The sequence below is a fragment of the Harpia harpyja genome, chromosome 16 (assembly GCF_026419915.1).
Source record: "Harpia harpyja isolate bHarHar1 chromosome 16, bHarHar1 primary haplotype, whole genome shotgun sequence".
NCBI lineage: Eukaryota > Metazoa > Chordata > Aves > Accipitriformes > Accipitridae > Harpia > Harpia harpyja.
In genome coordinates this window covers 22176743-22196036 of record NC_068955.1, presented here as the reverse complement: position 1 = coordinate 22196036, position 19294 = coordinate 22176743, and the positions used below count along the sequence as shown (strand labels likewise).

Here is a 19294-nt window from a genome sequence, read left to right as displayed (position 1 = left end):
TTTATAGTAGTAAAATTAGTTGTATTTGCAATAAAATAACATTATAATAAATATATCTGCTTCATTTCTTGTTAGTCTGGTGGTTTGTCTGTAGAACTTACATGAAGCTGATGATGATGCTTTTTCTGTTGGTGGAGAACTAGAGGAATGCAGTTTATGAAAAGAGATGCAGAAATGAGTTATTTGATCAGAAGATTGTCCGTACAATAGGGTCCCTCTGTTGCAAAGCAAGCAGATGTGAAGTCTGTCATGCCTCTCCCTGATCTATTTTTTCTTAAATTCCAGAGGTGACTTCCTTTGTTTGTTTGTTTGTTTTGGGATGGTGTTTTGGGGGGAGTGGTTTGGGGGTTTTTTTGAAGGGTCTATTTTTTTTTTTTTTCTTTTTTAACCTCCCCCCACCCCAGCTTCTGGGATCATGATTCTTCATTGCTGACTAGTTGACCCAGTCTCTCCCATATGGTGCATAGAAGCCTACTGCTGGCTTACAAGTCCAGTGACTTCCAATCCAAAGTGTTTGTGTATCCCAACTGTTTCTTACCCGAGATGTCTTTCTTATAATAAGCCCTTGCAAGAGTGTTCTTTTTGGTAATTATGAGCAAGTGCAGATATTTACATTTGCCCCCAAATCTCCATATTTATCTGGAAACATTTTGGACTTTTTCCTCTTTCCCTAGAAGTTTCCAGCAATTTTACCTGTTTCTAATACAGGCCATTAATGATATGAAATCGTGAATATATTACATGTAAATAGATGCCTGTTTTTATTAAGGAAAGTCTTTGCACAGTGTACAAGCTAGGGTGTAGTTTCACAACACATAGGCTTAAACAGCTATGTTGGTTTACATTTTCTCCTCCTCCTCCTTGCCATCCTCTTGTTCTCGCTCTTGCAGCACACGAGTGCTTTGGCTCTGCCAGCACAGTTGTCTGAATGGCTTCCCCGCACCCACTGTCTCTGAACACCTCCAGTTTAGAAGTAAACCTTTACATTGTAATTTTTTTCAAACTGTAGGGTTAATTTTAATTTTAATCAGTTTGTGATTTACCATGCTGCCTCACAAACTGTTGTGTTAGGAAAATTGACAGGCTGGTGTGCCAAGAGGTAGAAATGACTGGAAGGGAACAAAGAAAGTGAGGGGATTTTTCACTGAGCTGCTATATTGTGGAACTGTTTGCACAGAGACTGAGCAGTGGGATGTGTCGTCTGTGCATAGCGTCCCTTTTTGTCCTTGCTGCTGGGTCCCCTTTCATGGCACTCCACTGAGCAATGTAGATCTTCCCTAAATTCCCTTCAGGAAAATGAATCTAGACATCCCCCGTTCTTGCACTTACAGCTTCCGTCACTTGCTGTGGTCTTAAAGCCATGTTCTTAACTTGATTTTAATATAGTAGGCCATAGCCCTTCCCACTAGGGAATGATTTGCTGTAAAGAAAAAATCCTTAGTGTATGATCACAGGTGCTGTTCAACAGTATTAGGTTGATGATGCGCGAAGGGGAAGGGCGGAGAAGTACAAAACTAAGAATATTCTTTTTTGCTACTTTTAGATAACATTTAAATACTGATTTTTAAGATAGTGATTTCTCTTTAACTTTACATTAAAGCTTTAAATAGAGAGATGTCTATTTTATTTTTATCCATTTTGTGAATTAAGAGGAGATCATTTCTAGACTGAACCCTGCAAGAAAAATTTGTAAAGATTGACCAAATGTTACTTCTTACAAGATGTAGATAATGCTTTTCATAGCCCACACTTTCATCAAGATAAAAATAATTCCTTGGCAGTGCAAGTATGGTGTAAGTACTTGCCTAGCACCCTGTGTAACCAGTAGTGGCTTCTCAGTGTGGCCAGAATCGTTGCCAAGGTTAATTTTGTTTTGGAAGGTACCTCACTGTTTTAACAACCTGAATCCCAAGATGACACAGACTAAAATTCTCTATTTACAGGGTCGTAATTCCAACAGGAAAAAATTGCAGCCTCTATTGAGAATAAAATAAGGAATTGTCATGCCTCCAAATGGGTGTCAGTCATGACATCAACAGAAACTAGCTTTCTGTGGCTTGTTCTAGTTTTGTGTCAAATCTACAGTGGAATAATTGGTTTCCCCCCCCGTTTTGCCCATGAATGCCTCAGCAGGTAACCTGCAGCTACAGCATGTGTAATTATACATACAGACAACATTACCAGTGAATCATTTTTGTGTTTTTGCTCTTTCTGGGGAGAGAACATTTTATTAGCTGCTCCCACAGGAAAGCAAATGATTGATACAGCACCAGCTAACACGTGGCATCACTATACCTACAAGGAAGGAGGACAAGGCACTTGGAGATTTCTCACAGATGTTTTTTCACCAGTTGTGCCTGTGAGATTGCACATTACCAACTGGGCAGTAATATAGACATCTTGATGGTTATGAGAGGAAACTGTTGTTTATAGTGGTATGGAAAGAAGTAAAACAGTTTAAGTCAATATGCCCTTACAAATCAGTGGACTCAGGTGAGATGCAAACTAATTAGTGCATTATTATAAGATAGCCTCATGTTTAATATCTTTCTGCATTTTAAGCCACGGCATGGTGGCAATGCCATTGCAGCTTCTGGTATTACAATTCTTCGTGGCCTAGTCTGTGAAGATTCCATATTTAACGTGATACTGACATGAGATCTCTCTAGAATTTAATTTCATGGAGAGTTTTTAGTACTGCAAGACTGATTTAGTAATCTAACAAGGATTAGACGAAGACCAATGTGGGAGGCCAAGGGATTGTTGTGGTGTAACAGAACTGAGTAGATGACTGGGTTGGATTCACCAGGATGGATCCAGCATATTTGGGTCAAAGCTGCAAAGGCCAGACACCTTTACATGTGTCACAGCACCTTGTGTTGTTAAGTCAAGCAAGCGGGGCAGAAGACCAGCTTGGCCTAACCTTGGCTCAGGGAACTCCTCATGGAGCTCAAGAGGAAAAAGAAATTGTATGATCTCTGGAAGCAAGGTCAGGCTTCACAGGAAGATTACAGAGCTGTGGTTCGCATATGCAGGGAGAAGACATGAAAGGCCAAAGGTCAGTTAGAGTTGAAACCGGCCAGTGTTGTGTCAGATAACAAGAAGGGCTTTTTTAAGTACATTAATAGCAAGAGGAGGTCTAAAGAAAACATTGGACCAATACTTGTTGAAGATGGTCATCGGACTAATAGGGATGAAGAAGCAGAGGCATTCAATGTTTTTTTTGCCTCATTCTTTAATAATATTGGTAGACCTTGGGCTGCCCAGTCCCCTGAGTGTGCGAACGGTGACTTTCCATTTGTGGACACTGACATTGTAAGGGACCAGCTGTATCAGCTGAATGTTCACAAATCCATGGGGCCTGATGGGATTCATCCAAGAGTACTGAAGAATCTAGCTGATGTTATGGCAGGACCCCACTTGATCATCTACCAAAGGTCTTGGGAGGTCCCTGCTGACTGGAAGCTAGCCAATGTTATTCCAATATAGAAGAAAGGTGTGAGGGAAGACCCAGGAAATACAGACCTGTTAGTCTAACCTCAGTTCTTGGATAATTGTGGAGAAGATTATACTGCATGCTATTGAAAGGCATTTAAAGAATAATGGAATCATCAGGCACAGTCAACATGGGTTCACAAAGGGAAAGTCCTTGGATGAAAGGAAGGCGGTGGATGTAGTTTTTCTGGATTTTAATAAGGCTTTTGATACTGTCCCTCACCACATCCTTCTGGACAAGTTGTCCAGCTGTGGGATGAGCAGGTTCATGGTGCGCTGGGTGAAGAACTGGCTGAAGGGCAGAGCTCAACGGGTTGTAGTGAATGGGGCTACACATATGGCTGGCGACCAGTCACCAGCAGTGTTCCTCAGGGTTCAATTCTGGGGCCAGTATGAATGATCTGGATGCAGGAGTTGAAAGCACCATTAGAAAGTGTCGTGGTTTAACCCCAGGCAGCAACTAAGCACCACGCAGCTGCTCACTCACTCCCCCCTACCCAGTGGGATGGGGGAGAAAATCGGGAAAAGAAGCAAAACCCATGGGTTGAGATAAGAATGGTTTAATAGAACAGAAAAGAAGAAACTAATAATGATAATGATAACACTAATAAAATGACAACAGCAATAATGAAAGGATTGGAATGTACAAATGATGCGCAGTGCAGTTGCTCACCACCCGCCGACTGACACCCAGCTAGTCCCCCGAGTGGCGATTCCCCCCCCCCCACTTCCCAGTTCCTATACTAGATGGGACGTCGCATGGTATGGAATACACTGTTGGCCAGTTTGGGTCAGCTGCCCTGGCTGTGTCCTGTGCCAACTTCTCGTGCCCCTCCAGCTTTCTTGCTGGCTGGGCATGAGAAGCTGAAAAATCCTTGACTTTAGACTAAACATTACTTAGCAACAACTGCAAACATCAGTGTTATCAACATTCTTCTCATACTGAACTCAAAACATAGTACTGTACCAGCTACTAGGAAGACAGTTAACTCTGTTTTGCTGATAATACCATACTGGGAGGTGCTGTTGACTCTCTTGAGGGACAAGATGCCCTGCAGAGGCATCTAGATAGACTGGAGCATTGGGCAATGATTAAGGGGATGAAATTTAACAAGTCCGAATGCCAGATCCTGCACCTAGGATGGAGTAATGCTGGGCACAAGTGTAAATTGGGAGAGGAGTGGCTGGAGAGCAGCCCTGCAGAAAGAGGTCTGGGTGTGCTGGTTGAGGGCAGGCTCAATAGGAGTCAGCAGTGCGTGCCCCGGCACCCGAGAGGGCAACCCGCACCCTGGGGTGCATCAAACACAGGCTAACCAGCCGGTCAAAAGAGGGGACTATCCCCCTGTATTCAGTGCTGGTGCAGCCTCCGCTTGAGTCCTGTGTGCAGTTCTGGGCCCCACAGTTTCAGAAGGATGTGAAGGTCCTTGAATGCGACCAGAGGAGGGCAACAGAGCTGGTGACAGGGCTGGAAGGCATGTCCTGTGAGAGGCGGCTGAGGACTTCGGGTTTGTCTAGTTTGGAGAAAAGGAGGCTGAGGGGCGACCTCGTTGCTCTCTACAGCTTCCTCAGGAGGTGAAGTGGAGAAGGAGGTGCTGAGCTCTTCTCCCTGGTATCCAGGGATAGGATGCATGGGAGCAGTTCAAAGCTGCGCCAGGGGAGGTTTACACTGGGCATTAGGAAGCATTTCTTCACCGAGAGGGTGGTCAAACCCTGGGACAGGCTTCCTAGAGAGGTGGTCGATGCCACAGGCCTGTCAGTGTTTAAGTGGCATTTGGACAACGCCCTTAATCACATGCTTTAACTTTTGGTCAGTCCTGAACTGGTCAGGCAGTTGGACTAGATGGTCATTGTAGGTCCCTTTCAACTGAAAATATTCTATTCTATTCTACTATTCTATTCTATTCTTAGCTTGGTATTCTGGTACTGATCAAGTCTTTAGGATTAGTGTAAGATTAACAAAACTGATCAAGCTAAGTACAGCTGTGGTAAGGGAGAGAGGTAAAAATGTAAAAGATGGGCAGTACAGTAAGTTGCTCCATGAATACTAAACCAGTAGTGATCTGGTTATTCAGTTTGCTGCTTTTTTGCCTTTTAAGATGAAAAGTGATTTCTTTTACTTCCTATTCATGACTTAAACTTGGCAACATAGTGATTTATGTGTCAGTTATTTGCTGTGCCTAGCAATGAGATAGACACATTTGAAAGAGAACTGAATGAAGCCGTATCCTTTCAGTGACCCTTGAAGCATGTTATCTCCTAGTAATGCAAGGCATAGAGTAGTTCTTGAAATGGTAAACCAGCAACACAACATACGTAGTTTTACAATACATTGTAAAAGTTTCACAGCTCATGAAGATATGTGCAAAATTAATCCCCGCAGAACAAAATAATTTAAAAAGTACATAATGAAGCAATTAGCTAAAACAGGAAGGAAACTACTGACAGTTCAATATGGGAAGAATCTTTACATGTATTACTTTTTCAATGAGAGTGTTTTATAAAGGCACATTAATGTAAAATGAGGCCTATGAGGCAATTAATGGTGACATCAAAAGTAAGATTTAAGGCATAATTTACATTTTAAAAATTGAGAACAGCTCTAGTTATGTTAAAGCCTTTATTTCCTTTAAAAAAGTCTTTTAGATTGTCCAAACGATAGGGTCCCTCTGTTGCAAAGCAAACAGATGTGAAGTCTGTCATGCCTGTGTGTTTTTGTAGGTTGCTTACAGTTTCATGTTAAGATCATCAGCTTGGTTATGGAAAAAAGCTATTCTCGCACACAAATAGGTAAGTTTACCTGAAAGTATGACAGGCTTGTATGATGATGGTAAGTAGAATAGTCTTCAAAAACCTCACAGGGTTCCAGTAAAATGGATAAGTAATTGTAAAAATCTCTCTCTCCAGTCTCTGATTTCTCTATGCATACTGTTCTGAGCTGTGACTATAGGCAGTCACCTCTTGAAACGAAGTTACACCCTGACTTCCCACTCTGCAGGGGTACGCACCAATGACATGATTCTCTTTTCCAGCCCATTCAGCATCTAGAAGCAGGGAGTAAACCAGAATCATAGCTTCTGTAAGCAGTGTATTTTCCTTCTCTTCCTGTCCACCTATATTCTCGTTTTTCTAATCCTGAGTTTTTGTGACTCAGGCCAGGATTCTGTGTTTAATTCTACTGTTTGGGCAGACTTCTTTGGTGAGAGGAAGCTATTTGAGACCAGTGGAATAAGCAAAGCTGTGCATGGCTTCTTGCTGAATTTGGGGAAAGTCAGCCAAATCCATCAGTACTTACTTTCACTACTGCAATTATTTAGTGAAGATTATCTGACTTCAGTGGAGATATGACCTAAATAAAGTTTAACGTATTTCATCCAGTCAGTATAGTTTCTAGGTTTACAGAGACAGATATCCAAATGTACATGACAATCCAAAAACTTACAGGGTGCAATCCAAAAGCCACAGATTGCTACTGGAAACATGAACATTGATGTCAGTGATCGTTGTATCTGACCGTTCTTTCTGTCCTTTCTGCAGTCACCTGTCAAGATACCACGATAAAAATGCAGACCCAAAATGATCACAGACTTAGCTCATAGTATTGGATAAAAATAGTTTATTCATACTTGCCTGTAAAGCAGCAAGCGCATTATTGGTTATCAGTAAACAATTAATGGTAATGACAAAGGTTAACAAGATTCTCAAATATTTTTTGCATTAAATTGTTCCCCAAAATATTTTTTAAATATACTGGTGACTATTTGTTTGTATCCACAGTAGTAATTAATTCACACTGACTATTTTTTTAATCTTCAGGGCATCTTTAATGAGTTCTTCTAATTTTGTCATTTGCAGACTTCGCAGAAGCTAGAAATTGCTTCAGCTTTTTGAGAAATCACTTAATTATTAAAAAGTTCTGTTTGCAGTCCAAATGAAATGATGGTTTCAAACAAGGTCACATCAGTTCTTGGAGAAACTGCATGATCTGTGTAAATTTAATGAATGCAGTACATGCTAATAAACTGCTCAGCATCGTGTAGGGTTTATTTTTTTATTAGATTAAGCTTCCATGACATGAAAAGAACACTCAGTGATTAGAGATAAAAAGAAACACTTTTAATGTTATATCATTTTATAATGAAGTATAAATTAAATATTCGAGAGAGGCATCAGCTTCAGAGTTTTATTTGTTTTGATTAAATATGCAAATTCAAATATGTTTAAATGCAATTGAAAAGTATTTACTAAAGGATGTGGATTTAAAAATAAAACTAAATAGACACAGAGCCCCTTTGTCTACTGAAACAGATTTTCCAGATGTGAATGGAATTTGCTCTAAAAAAATTATAACCAGATTGATAGACATTTCTAAGGATGTGTGCGTCACCCGTCTCTGCTGCACACTGAAAGCTGTGCAAATGCTGTCACTACTGCCTTCATTTTGGTGGGAAAGAGTGAGTGATGACAGCATAGCGGTAATAGGGCTTATGCCTTTGCAAAGTGCTTAAGGAAGCCATTTGGTGTGTTAATGCTTCTGTAGTCACCTCACTTGTGCCATCCCACTGGACTCTCCAGTACTTTGGTCCTTTACTCCTTTAGCAGAGGGGAAGTTGCAGCTGATCTGTTGTGCCACCACCTCTGTTCTCTCTGCAGTTTTACGTGTCCTCTGCTTTCCTGGCTCTTCCAATGTGAAGAACATGTTTTCTATTTGCTCTGTGGGGCTACTTTAATGTTAGTGAACATAAATTCACACAGATGTAGGGCCACGATTGTAGCTTATGTGTAAATGTACCTTCAGTAAATTAACAGTAAGAAGTGCTTAGAGCTTGGACAAATTCTCTACGTAAGTCACAACAACTGAAGATTCAAAAGGAAGATCCACCCACCCACCCCTTTTTTTTCCCCCAAATAGATTCTCCGTATTCATTTAGTGTTCCTATCATCTCCCACTTGCTTTGCTTCGTTTAGGTCACAGGCTTTGCTGATTGTAGTCTTTCAGCTTTGTAAGTGTTAGAAGTCACCTTGGCACTGCTACTATCCCTTTACACCTTGAATTTTTTTATGGAATTCTACTACCTTTTGCTAGGGTTGAAGGAACTCTTTCAAGAAGAGGAAGCACGCTAAGCCCTTCTTGGGACTATAGCAAATGTATGAACATCCTCAGGAAATTTGAGAATAAAGAGCCTTTCTAAGGTCGTCTTGGAAGGGAGCATTGAAAACACACTGAAGTAGATTCTGAGAGGTCTTTGGAAGGGAAACTCCAGTTGGTGTGTTCTTTTTTTAAAAGACTGTTTTTGCAAAGTGAATGAGCAGGACCAGAACCTCAAGAAATTCCTCCAAAGAAAAGCAAACTTTCTGCATTGCTGGGGCTCCAGCAGTCATGCTGACTATTCCCAAAGATAAGCAGTCCCTCGCACTTGAAAACCTTCTAAGGTCTTTGCTTTAAGGCAAAGCCTGAGACCCATTGGTACAGTTTTGCAATTGATACTTTTACAGAATGAAATATGAATTGCTATTTATTGTATCACAATGATAGAAGCATATGTTATTTTTGACAAGTGTATATGTATGTTTAGGGATTTGGCAGGAAATTGAGACTATTGCTAGCAATTTCCACCTCTTGCTACCATAGGTAAAACATCTTCATGGCCAACAGGAAAAGGTGCTGCATTTCCTTTTAACCATAGTTTAGGAAATTCATCAAGTTTCTTCCTTGCAATTTGTACGAGTGGGTTTGTTATTAAGTATTACTGATTGCAGCGACAGTATGCTCAGAGAGATAACATTTTACTTCAAACCATTCCATTTATCTTTAGACTTCCTGCTAAAGTAATGGGTGATAATTTGGAAGAGCTTCACTGATTTTAAACCTTTGTATTTATTTATAGCCATCACATAAAATAACAGTGCTGGAGAACTAGAAAGGTGCTATTCAGTATGGATGAAGCCTGAATAAAGATTACTAATGACAGCAAAAAAATAGCTGTGAAATTCACAGGGAAAATGTGTGAAGCTGTGAGGAATTGACCCCTCAATTGCTGTTCCTATTTCTTGACTATAAAGACAATCTCTTGTCTACAGGAATTTTATTAGATGAAGAACAGACCGCTCTAAAAGGCTTTGCAGCTTCTCTCGGAGTTGAGTCTTTAAGAAAATATATTTCTTAGTATTAAAATATTAATTAAAAAAAAAAAACCAAAACTAAAAATTGTCTTTGACCAAAAGGTGTTGGTTCAGAGTAATTAATGAGTCTCTCCTATGCACTTTTGATGTGAGATTTATACCTTTTCAAGTTGTCTTGAAAAACCATCCAACCATCCACAATGGCTCCCAGCACAATGGTTGGAGTACCATGGATTTGTTGACACGAGTAAAGGAGGTGGGGGGAGGTGGGAGTGGTCAGATTCAAGAGGACTGTTGGTCTAAGATGGAAAGAAAGAAAGAATGGATGGGTGTTCTTGACCTAGCTGCAAGAAATTTCCTTATTTCAAATATAATCAGGGAAGAATGAAAAAACCTAACACTTTCTGTAGCAGTCAGTTAATCATATTATATTGTGTAGTATTCACATAATCCTCTTCAGTATAGTGTTTAATATTTAGTGTATGACTAGCAAAGCCCTTCATTCCTTGGCTGGAGATTTTGTACATGTTTTGGGGAGTTGGGAATCCAGAATCCCTTCAGATTTCAGGAGAGTTTTATGCCGTTTGAAAATCCCACTTTAAGGCCTACCTACATTTTCTTTTTTTGCAGCTGGCCTCTCCCTAAGTGCAATGAAGTGTTTGGAGAAAAGAGCTTTCTCACTGTACTGTAATCCCACTGGCAAAGAATGCTTGGGGGATGGAAGGGTACTATGGCTTGTCCTAGATGTGACCAGCTGAGCAAGTCATGATTGTGCTTTCTGCCCTTACAAAGTATTGCATCTGCTTTCACTCTGCGAGTGCTCTGCAAGGCTTCATAGCCTACATCTAGGGTAGTGCTACTACAGGTTTAGTGCTGTATCTGCAAGCTCTGCACACACCAACTTACGATTCTCGTATCTTCAGATCACATGTGTTTCTCATGTCTTCCTCTGTAAAAAGTCATTAAAGGACTTTCATTCATCTTGATATATGGAAATTATTAGCATGTATCTCTAGTCCAGTTTTGGTACATGCTAATCACATTTTCATGGATTGCAGGAGATTTTTGCTTAGAAATAATAGGATTTGGTTTTGAAGCTGTTTAATACAACCCGCCTGTTCTGTCAACATCTGTATTGACAGCTCCCTCTTAGCATTAAGTTTTTAAGTGAATCCATGGTTCTCGCAGAACAATTAATTAGTCTTTGGAAATAGAACAAAGACTGACAGTGTCTAAGAGAAAGGAGTGGCCACCAGAGTTGATTAATTGGTGTTTATTCAGGTAGTGGGTAATTGTTATTTACAAACTATATTAAAGACTGTGTCATCTCAGGATGTTTTTGAAAACACACATGACTTCATTATAAAGTCAAATTCGATTTTACTGATTACTGAATTAGTACTAAAATTATAGATGAGTCCACTTTTGAGATTTTCAGATCCTAGAAATTTACTTGGAAATTCAGCTTATTATAGACTGTGAATTTTTGGCTCAGCTTGTTGTCAAGATGGCATTCAGATGTGACTCTGAAAATCCTACAAAAGATATGGTGTTCACATGTTGGACTTGGATCGAGGCCATTCCTAGTTAAAATGAGCAAAGGCTGGGCAGAGTAGGCAGCGTATGCGGTATGTGAATTGTCTTGTCCCAGGCTAAGTTATGACCATCTCTACATCTTCCTTGTCCTTTATGATACTAATTTAAACAGTGTACAGTGAGTAACTGAAACAATTTATAGCTGGATGTCAATGCCATACTGAGAAATGGCTTGGACCGAAAGCAGGCATTGTATGAGCAAAGCCTGATGATACTTCACATTTAAACTTTATTAGGAAATGTAGCTGAACCATTCAGAACTAAATGTTTGACAAACTATTATTTTTGTTAGATCGTTAAACTGGATTGCCTACTTTATATGATATTTAGAAAGACAGGACACAAGTGTTGTTTCCAGATTATTTATTCTTGTGCCAGATCAATTGTCCATTTATTTTTAAGTATTTATGATCATCTCAGTTTTGCCCTGATGTTGGTAATGGTTATGTTTATTTACTCTTACGGTTTTCCAAGTTCTGGACATGGAGACATGCTGAAGTCTTTTCAGCTCCCTTGACTGTACAGTAGGTTAATGGGATAGCTCATCTTCCAGAGCGCTCTGAAAACCAAGGCTTTATCTCTTCTCCCAGCATATGCTGAATGCAATTAGGCACCAGTTCAGAAAAGGCTTTGTAAACATTCTGAATCCGTGCCACATCTTCTGGTCTCAGGAGCTGCCAAATGCCTAAATGCTGTATTCAAGCCAGATGTCTAAATACATAAAATGAATGACTGAACAAAGTGCCTCCTTAGTAGAGCATATGCCTATAGGATGGACAGACCTGAGGGGTCACAGATCAGCTCCAGAACATGATGTTCTGCCAACCTACATCCCTGGCCACTAGGAGGGAGACCAGAATATACTGTCTCCTGGATGAGCTGCACGAGGAAGGAGCACCCCCTCGCTCTCACTTTTTGCTCTCTTGGTATGGGATACCAAGCCTCAGGAATCTCTGCAGTATCATAAGGCAAACTCTGTCACTTCTTAGTGAGTACACCTGCCTCTGGGACACTGAGGTACTTGTTCAGCAGGAGCAGTTTGAGTACATCTGGGTTTTCACCTGAGCAGCATCCACTCAACCATTATGAATGGGCTGCCTTGATCTTGTTAGGAAGTTTACATAGTACAAGGTACACAGAAAAAGAGCTTCTTTGTAAAATAACTGAAGTACTTCACTGACTGTTAAGGCTGCCAAAGTGGTTTTCTCTTTTGTTGAAAGCAGAAAGAGAGAAAATCAGAAATGGATGCAATACTTATGATTAACATTATGGACCTTAGCTCAACTGTGGTAGTGGGCAAAACTGAAAGCAAAACTGAAACACACTTGAGCAGGTACAGTAACCTACATTATAAGTGTATTATAATTTTATAAATTATATCATGTGTGTAGTATGTAGTGTGTGTTGAAATTGTTCATAGAACGTTTTCACTAGGCAGTCTTAGTCTTTGTCACTCCTTCTCAAAAGAAATAAACCTGATCCTTTCTGAGCTGTGTTTAAAACAAAGCATAAGATGCATTTATATTCCTAGTCTTCCTAGAACCTGAAGCTTTAGTGATCTTAAAAAGCTGATTGGCTTAGTTTCCCTTCTACGTAAGGCTGCCTAATTCAAGGTTCTGAATAGTGCATGTATGCATTGAGATGGACTGTGCACAATCTTAAGAGAAATGCCTGCAAGGCATTAAAACTTGAACCCAGACACTATTGTTTTGGTATGCCCTATAAATAATTTTATTAATAATCTTGAGAATAGCTAAATTGATCCAGGAAGTTTGTGATGAGAGGCTACTGGCAGTGTAATAATTCTGTAGGAAGGTTAAGTAGTAGTAGTAATTCATGGTAAGGCAAGGTAATAACTCTCTCCTCTCACAACTGTCTAAGAAAACCCTCTGTATAGTCAAATAAGTCTTGAATAGTTATTCTCCTTTGTAACAATGACAAGCATAGAGATAAAATAATTTCAGCGTATTTATTAAAGGATAGCAGTGGTGTAGGGCGCTCTCACTAGCAGAATGTCTTTTTTCCTACTAGGTATGGCAATGTGGAGGAAGTGTTGAGGTTCTACCTTGCTCCAGGATTGCCCACATTGAAAGAGCACATAAACCATACACAGAAGACCTAACTGCTCATGTCCGGAGAAATGCGCTAAGGGTGGCTGAAGTCTGGATGGATGAATTTAAGAGCCATGTCTATATGGCATGGAACATACCCCAGGAGGTGAGTCACAAAGACCGGTGTTTACAAGCTTTGGCTTTAGATCCTTTTGGGTTTGGTTCCTACTCTGAATTTTCATTTTTCTGCTAGGATTTTGTTATTTGTATACACATATGTATGTATTTATGTCTTACATATAGGCATAAGATATGCCTATACCTACACACTTATATATATAAATATATATGTAGTTGTGTCTTATTCTAGAATAATTTCTTTGTCTTCAGGCTCCTTAAAAATTTATTTCTTGTCAAGTTCATCATCCTCACTGATGACTCTTCATAGAGTTTTTAATCTAGTAGCTGCAGAAATGTGGAAAAAAGAGGCATCAAATCTATATTACATATCTTATTTTGAATTTGAGTTTCTTATTTACCATCAGCTATAATTCTGCCAGATTTGTGAGGGGAGTCCTGCCAAGGGGTGTTAACATCTATCAATTCAAGTGTGGGTGTATCACTCTTGAGTAATTTCACATCAGAGTAAGGGTGGCTGGATGTCTTCACATATGGCAGAATCTAGCTGCAACTCCCTTTTGGCCTGCTTGTCCAGATTTCTTTTCCATAGATGAGCAATGATTGGTCCATTTTGTATTGAAAAGATAATGTCAGATGGCTAACCTGAGAGTTCAGTATGACATCTGATTTTAGTTGTTCTTCACTTCTGTAGTCAATCGTATTTAATCTATGAACTCTTAAGAGCTATAGGGACCTGTTCTGGAAAATATTCAGGATCCATGTAGAGGGTGGAAACCATGGCTGTAGTTGAATTTGAGGTTTGACTTACAGTGTACCGTTCTCATTACAGCAAAAGCAAATATTCTAGATTTAATTAATTAGCTTGGTCGTTTGTTTTTTCTTTAATAAAATCTCTCTGAGTCATTTTGCAACTGTTCAGAGAAACTGGTTTTGCAGTGATTTCTGGTTCGAGAAATAAGATGCTGTACTTCTCCTCCTTTAGTTTAATAAGGAAAAAAGGTTAGAAACCAAAAACCAGCTAGATATATCAATGCTGATGTTGATTCAGCTGCTTTCAATAGTTTCCTTCATCTCTCATGGTTAAAATTAAGTAATTTTGGTGAAGCGGGGAAGTCATTGTTGTATTTTCAGGTTACAGAATTAGCCACATAATATACCATGAAAGCACCAGGAAAAAAATCCTCTGTGATCTGGTATAGGGAAAGGAGGTTTCTGGAAGATAGTCCCTTGTTCACAGAATCCAAGCTACCCTTTAAGTGTCCCTGTTTTGAGTAGTCGCACAGCAGTGCATACAAGAATAAAGACATTTCTGGAAGATAGGATTATTTATTTTACATCAAAACAATTTCAAACAAATTTTATTTGTGATTAACCTGATAGATTTAAATTTCAGTTTCTATTTTTCATTGTTAGTTATTTTCCTGAAGATTGGTTGATCTTCACTGATGGATCAAGTCTCAGTTTTTTGACTTGCAAACATAGCATTAACACAAAACTTAGAAATTCCTTTTGCTAACACATATTTGCATAATATTCATCCAGATATGGTGGTGGTGGTTCTTAATCTTGTGCAAAGTTGATATCTGAATGTAATTTGGAAATCAAATTCATAAAGAATACAAAGATAAGTTGTTGTTATTTTTGCTTGTTAAATGGAAATTTAACAAGTAATAACACAGTCTTGACTGTGCCAATAGATCAGAAAAAAAAAAAAAAGCCTGTTATGATCAATTTTAAAACTCATTTATTAAACAAAGGGAAGAAATATGTGTTATTAAACAAAGGAAAAATAAATGCAGTGTGTGGATTGAACCGATTTCTTCAGGTCACAGAGTGCATCAGGGTGTTTGCACGGTAGATCTTGTACTGCCAAAACTGATTTTGTTCATAGTTTTGAAGACGAATAACAAGTTTTCTTACTACTTCAACCTCCAGTCATTTTCCTACCACAAATGTACTAATCATTGCACTGAACTGCCTGAATAAATTGCAATGCAGATTATATTCTCTCTTCATCTTCTCAAAGGCTACTGCTGTCAAGCCGTAGTGCAGACTTAAAAGCTGGAAATGGCAAGTGCTAAATCAGCTTTTAGTAGTGGTAGCCTCTTCTGTAATGTAATGAGATGCCTCTGCTGTAGGGGGAAATCTATTACTGCATGTATGTACGGAACCTGTAGCACAAAGAACCTTCATTTGTACTTCTCACTGCTGTAGGAAACCAAATAAACACACACATTTAAAAGATACTAGGAGACAGCTTAGTTTCCCTGGTTGTAACAGGCCTATAAAGCCTGAATCTACTCATTACCTAGTTAATTGCTACAGGATGTTCAGAGACAGTATGGCACCTTTGTGATCATCAGAAGGCTTTCCTGTCAGATGGGGTCAGTGACTTACAGCTGGGTACATTCAAGTGTTGTTCACCCAGCTTCCATCTTTTGCCATGTGGAAAATAGGGAAGGACTTAGAAGAGTGTCGGGGCTCTGTTTTGTTCTGACAGCCTGCCAGGTGCTCAAGTATCCCAAATCAGTTGTGCAATTTGAAGCTAGCTGTGTTCATTGTGTGAGGCCTGATGCCAAGAGTCAGGGGAAGAGCTCTGAAGACCTGGGACTTCCTTTTCCTTTCCCATGCTAAACTTTGCGAGTACTGAACTGATTGTAGAGCAGAATTAAGGAATTTTAAATTAAGGAAAGCTTTTAGCCTTTTAAGGGAAAGAGGAAAATACAGTACAAAATTACATTCCCAAGCACTGTAAATGAATCAGTCAGTATAAAGAAAACCTACATCATTAGTGGGAGTCCTCTTTTATACATCAAAAGGTTAGAAGCAATGCAGTCTCTGGTTGGTATAGAAACATCAGTAGAAAGAGGGAATATTCAGTGTAAAGCAGCAACCTAAAAAATAACTTTGAGCTTGTGGGACACTTGTAATACAGACTTCCAGTAGGCAGGGGGCAAAGAGATGGTGGATGAAAAAGGCTGGGGATGGATTAGGTCAAATTTAGATATCAGATTGGATGGCAATATTTCTGTTTCATCTTCGCCTATCTCAAGATTAAATTAAAGGTGAAATACCAGAGAGGAACAATTTTCAAATCAAACTTAGCTTCAGCTTAGGCAAAAAGATGCTGAGACATCATTGTGAGAGATGTGCAGAGAGGACAGACAGATAGCATAGCCAAATACTGGTACACAAGTGGATAACTACAGGAGTAATTCTCTATCTGGAAACTGATGAAATAGTGCACTGGTAATGGTCTCTGAGTAGGTAATAGAAATGTATTCAGTTACAACAGTCAGGACTTTCCATGAAATGTGCTATTCCAAAATGTTAACCACAGGACCTGTTTTTTTCCATGAAAGAATTCCCAGATCTCCAAGAAGCCCCATAGTCAGATGTTTCCAAAGGTTTTAGTCTTTGAGAGCTACTAATAATAAAAAGGAGTTAGACTCATTTGGCACTGTGCTGTGACTGTCCTCTTGGGATCTCTGTGGGCGGCTCTGAAGTACCAAGTGCTTCATATGGGGATCTCGGATACCATGGTGATTTCTGCATTGCAACTACTTAGATAAATAGATTCAGAAAAACACTTAAAACCCAAAGGAAAAAAAAATTCAAGTCCCAGAAGCAAGAGCTGTGCTCTCCACGTGTCCTCCCCTATGTTTCGGGGGCTTGGACCAATTTAGTGCCTGATCCCAGGAATCCTTGTTAGTGCTGGAAGTCAAATGTCTGTGAGCTGGCATCCTCCTTTTCCTTCGCACAAGTGGAAGATACACTGGCAAGTGCAAGTGCAGCCAGAGCAGCACATGAGCGGGATTTGTCCATGGGACCAGTTGGTTGTCTTGCAGCACCCTACACCATGTTCCTCTATCTAGTCACTTGCTAGAAAAGTCAGGAAAAAATGGTCGCTTAAGGAATAGGTCCACATAAAGTTTTATGAATGGTATAGGGCTTGAGGGGAGGGGAATCGTCATTTTTAAGGATTAACTTGAGTTATGCCTGTTTATGCCAGACCTCAGTTTCCTACTTTTTAGTATACTTTGCTAATGTGGAAGTCAATTTTACTTTAGTTAGAAAATGCTTCCATAATAAAATATACTTGTTCCAGATTAACATTAATTCAGTGCTTTGGGATGTAAGAAGCAGTCGTTGCTTCAGCAGCTTATAAACCTCGATACGTATAAAGATACCTTTTTGATGTGTAACTAAGAAAATTCAATGCTTCCAATGTTATTTTTAAATCATATCTGGTGGCTGACAAAATCTTCAGGGTGTTTATGGCCCAGTAAAGACTGTTGTTTAAGTCGATAGATTATAGGATTTCTCTATGAAAATTTATTTATCCTGCATTTTATTCTGAGGCAGAAGTGGTAGAACACAGTGTGGACCAAAATGTCTCATTTTACTTTCTGTCAAATAGCAGCCATGGATTTGCACTTAGATCCCTCTCTCAAATTTCCGCTGCATGATTTTAATGTAATAAATTATTGATTTTTATATACAGTGACTTTATGAAACTCACGCTTTATGATCTGCTCTTATGATAAGCAGAAATTAGGTTAGCCAGAAATGTAAAGGAAAATAAAAATTTGGGGAGAGAATATTCTGGAATTGCTTTTAACAAAAATAGCAACTTCTCTTTTTACATTACAAGAGAAATTTAATAAGTGATGCTTCAGAAAGGTGAGCAGAGCTTCTGCTCTTTGCAGTGAAGCAGTAAACGCAGGCTTCAGAAATGGCCAGAAAGTGTCATATACTAACGATTAGGCCACAGTGAGACGCCAGCAATAAAGTGGTTTCTAGGGTAACTTGCTACTTCCTGCCAATTACTTTTGGATTTGGAAAGTGCCAGGAAATTAGAGAACAACAGTGATATTCATTGGAAGCTAGATCTAAACCCCACTGAAGTCAATAGGAGTGGTTCCATTGACCAAAGACGACTTTGAAAGAGACCCCGCCATGGTGACCTGTATCATATTTAATTGGGGCACTTAGAGAGTGTGTGTGGGTAAGACTGACTTCGCAACCAAAAGCTGATAATTATCATAGGTCATAATCATCTTTGCAATGAGGGAGACTCTGGATGATTAGTTTACACAGAGGTGTATCGCTGATGTCTTTTCTGCTTTTTCTGTCCTTTGTTTTATGTGCAGGACTCTGGAATTGATATTGGTGATATTTCTGAGAGGAAGGCCTTGAGGAAAAAGCTCCAGTGCAAGACCTTTAGGTGGTATCTTGTCAGCGTGTATCCAGAAATGAGAATGTATTCAGATACTGTCGCCTATGGGGTGGTAAGGATCTTGTTTACATTTCGAGTTCTAAACAGGTGGGGGAGAAAGGTGTCATAGTGGAAGCAGTTCATGAGGACGATGCCTGGCTCGAAGTAGAAGAATCAGATAAACTTGAAGTCGCTAGTTAAATAATTTGTTAGACTGGTTAGTTGACAGAGACAGCTGCTCTGCTGTAGTTTATGCTGAGGTATTCTGAACGTTATCTTCCTCCCTGATTTTTTGTTTGTATGTTTGTTTCATGGCTTGCATTCCACTCAGAGATACTCAAGGCATGATTTTTTACACATGTTGGAGTTGTCAGTTGGAAGGTTTGTGGCAGCAGGTGAATTAACAAAACAGGCTCAGGATTTCAACTGCAAGCTTCTTAATATTGTACCCAGAACCTCAAATGCCTGTATTTTGGGATCATCTTCATCATTACTTGTGTGACAGTAGTACCCTTGTCTATGTTGAAATCATGCTTGAGTTGTACTGTGCTAATTAAAGCCCCTAGAAAACTGGCAATCTAAACAGTGAGGGCAGGTGTGCATGACATTGAAGATGAGCACAGTAAGTTACTATGGGCCCATAAGCTAGTAGAGCTAGGACATCCTTTTCACA

General features: G+C 39.5%; 1 protein-coding gene across 4 annotated transcripts in view; it reads left to right on the top strand.

Annotated features, from left to right (window-relative positions):
• GALNT18 (polypeptide N-acetylgalactosaminyltransferase 18) overlaps positions 1-19294 on the top strand; it is a 252985-nt gene that overhangs the window by 178507 nt on the left and 55184 nt on the right. For 3 of the 4 annotated variants that reach the window (XM_052811201.1, XM_052811198.1, XM_052811199.1), the window contains exons 8-9: positions 13243-13428; positions 18557-18694. In XM_052811201.1, coding sequence (XP_052667161.1) covers positions 13243-13428; positions 18557-18694 — 324 coding nt within the window. The remainder of the gene's footprint in view (positions 1-13242; positions 13429-18556; positions 18695-19294) is intronic. The other variant, XM_052811200.1, reaches the window with a different exon arrangement.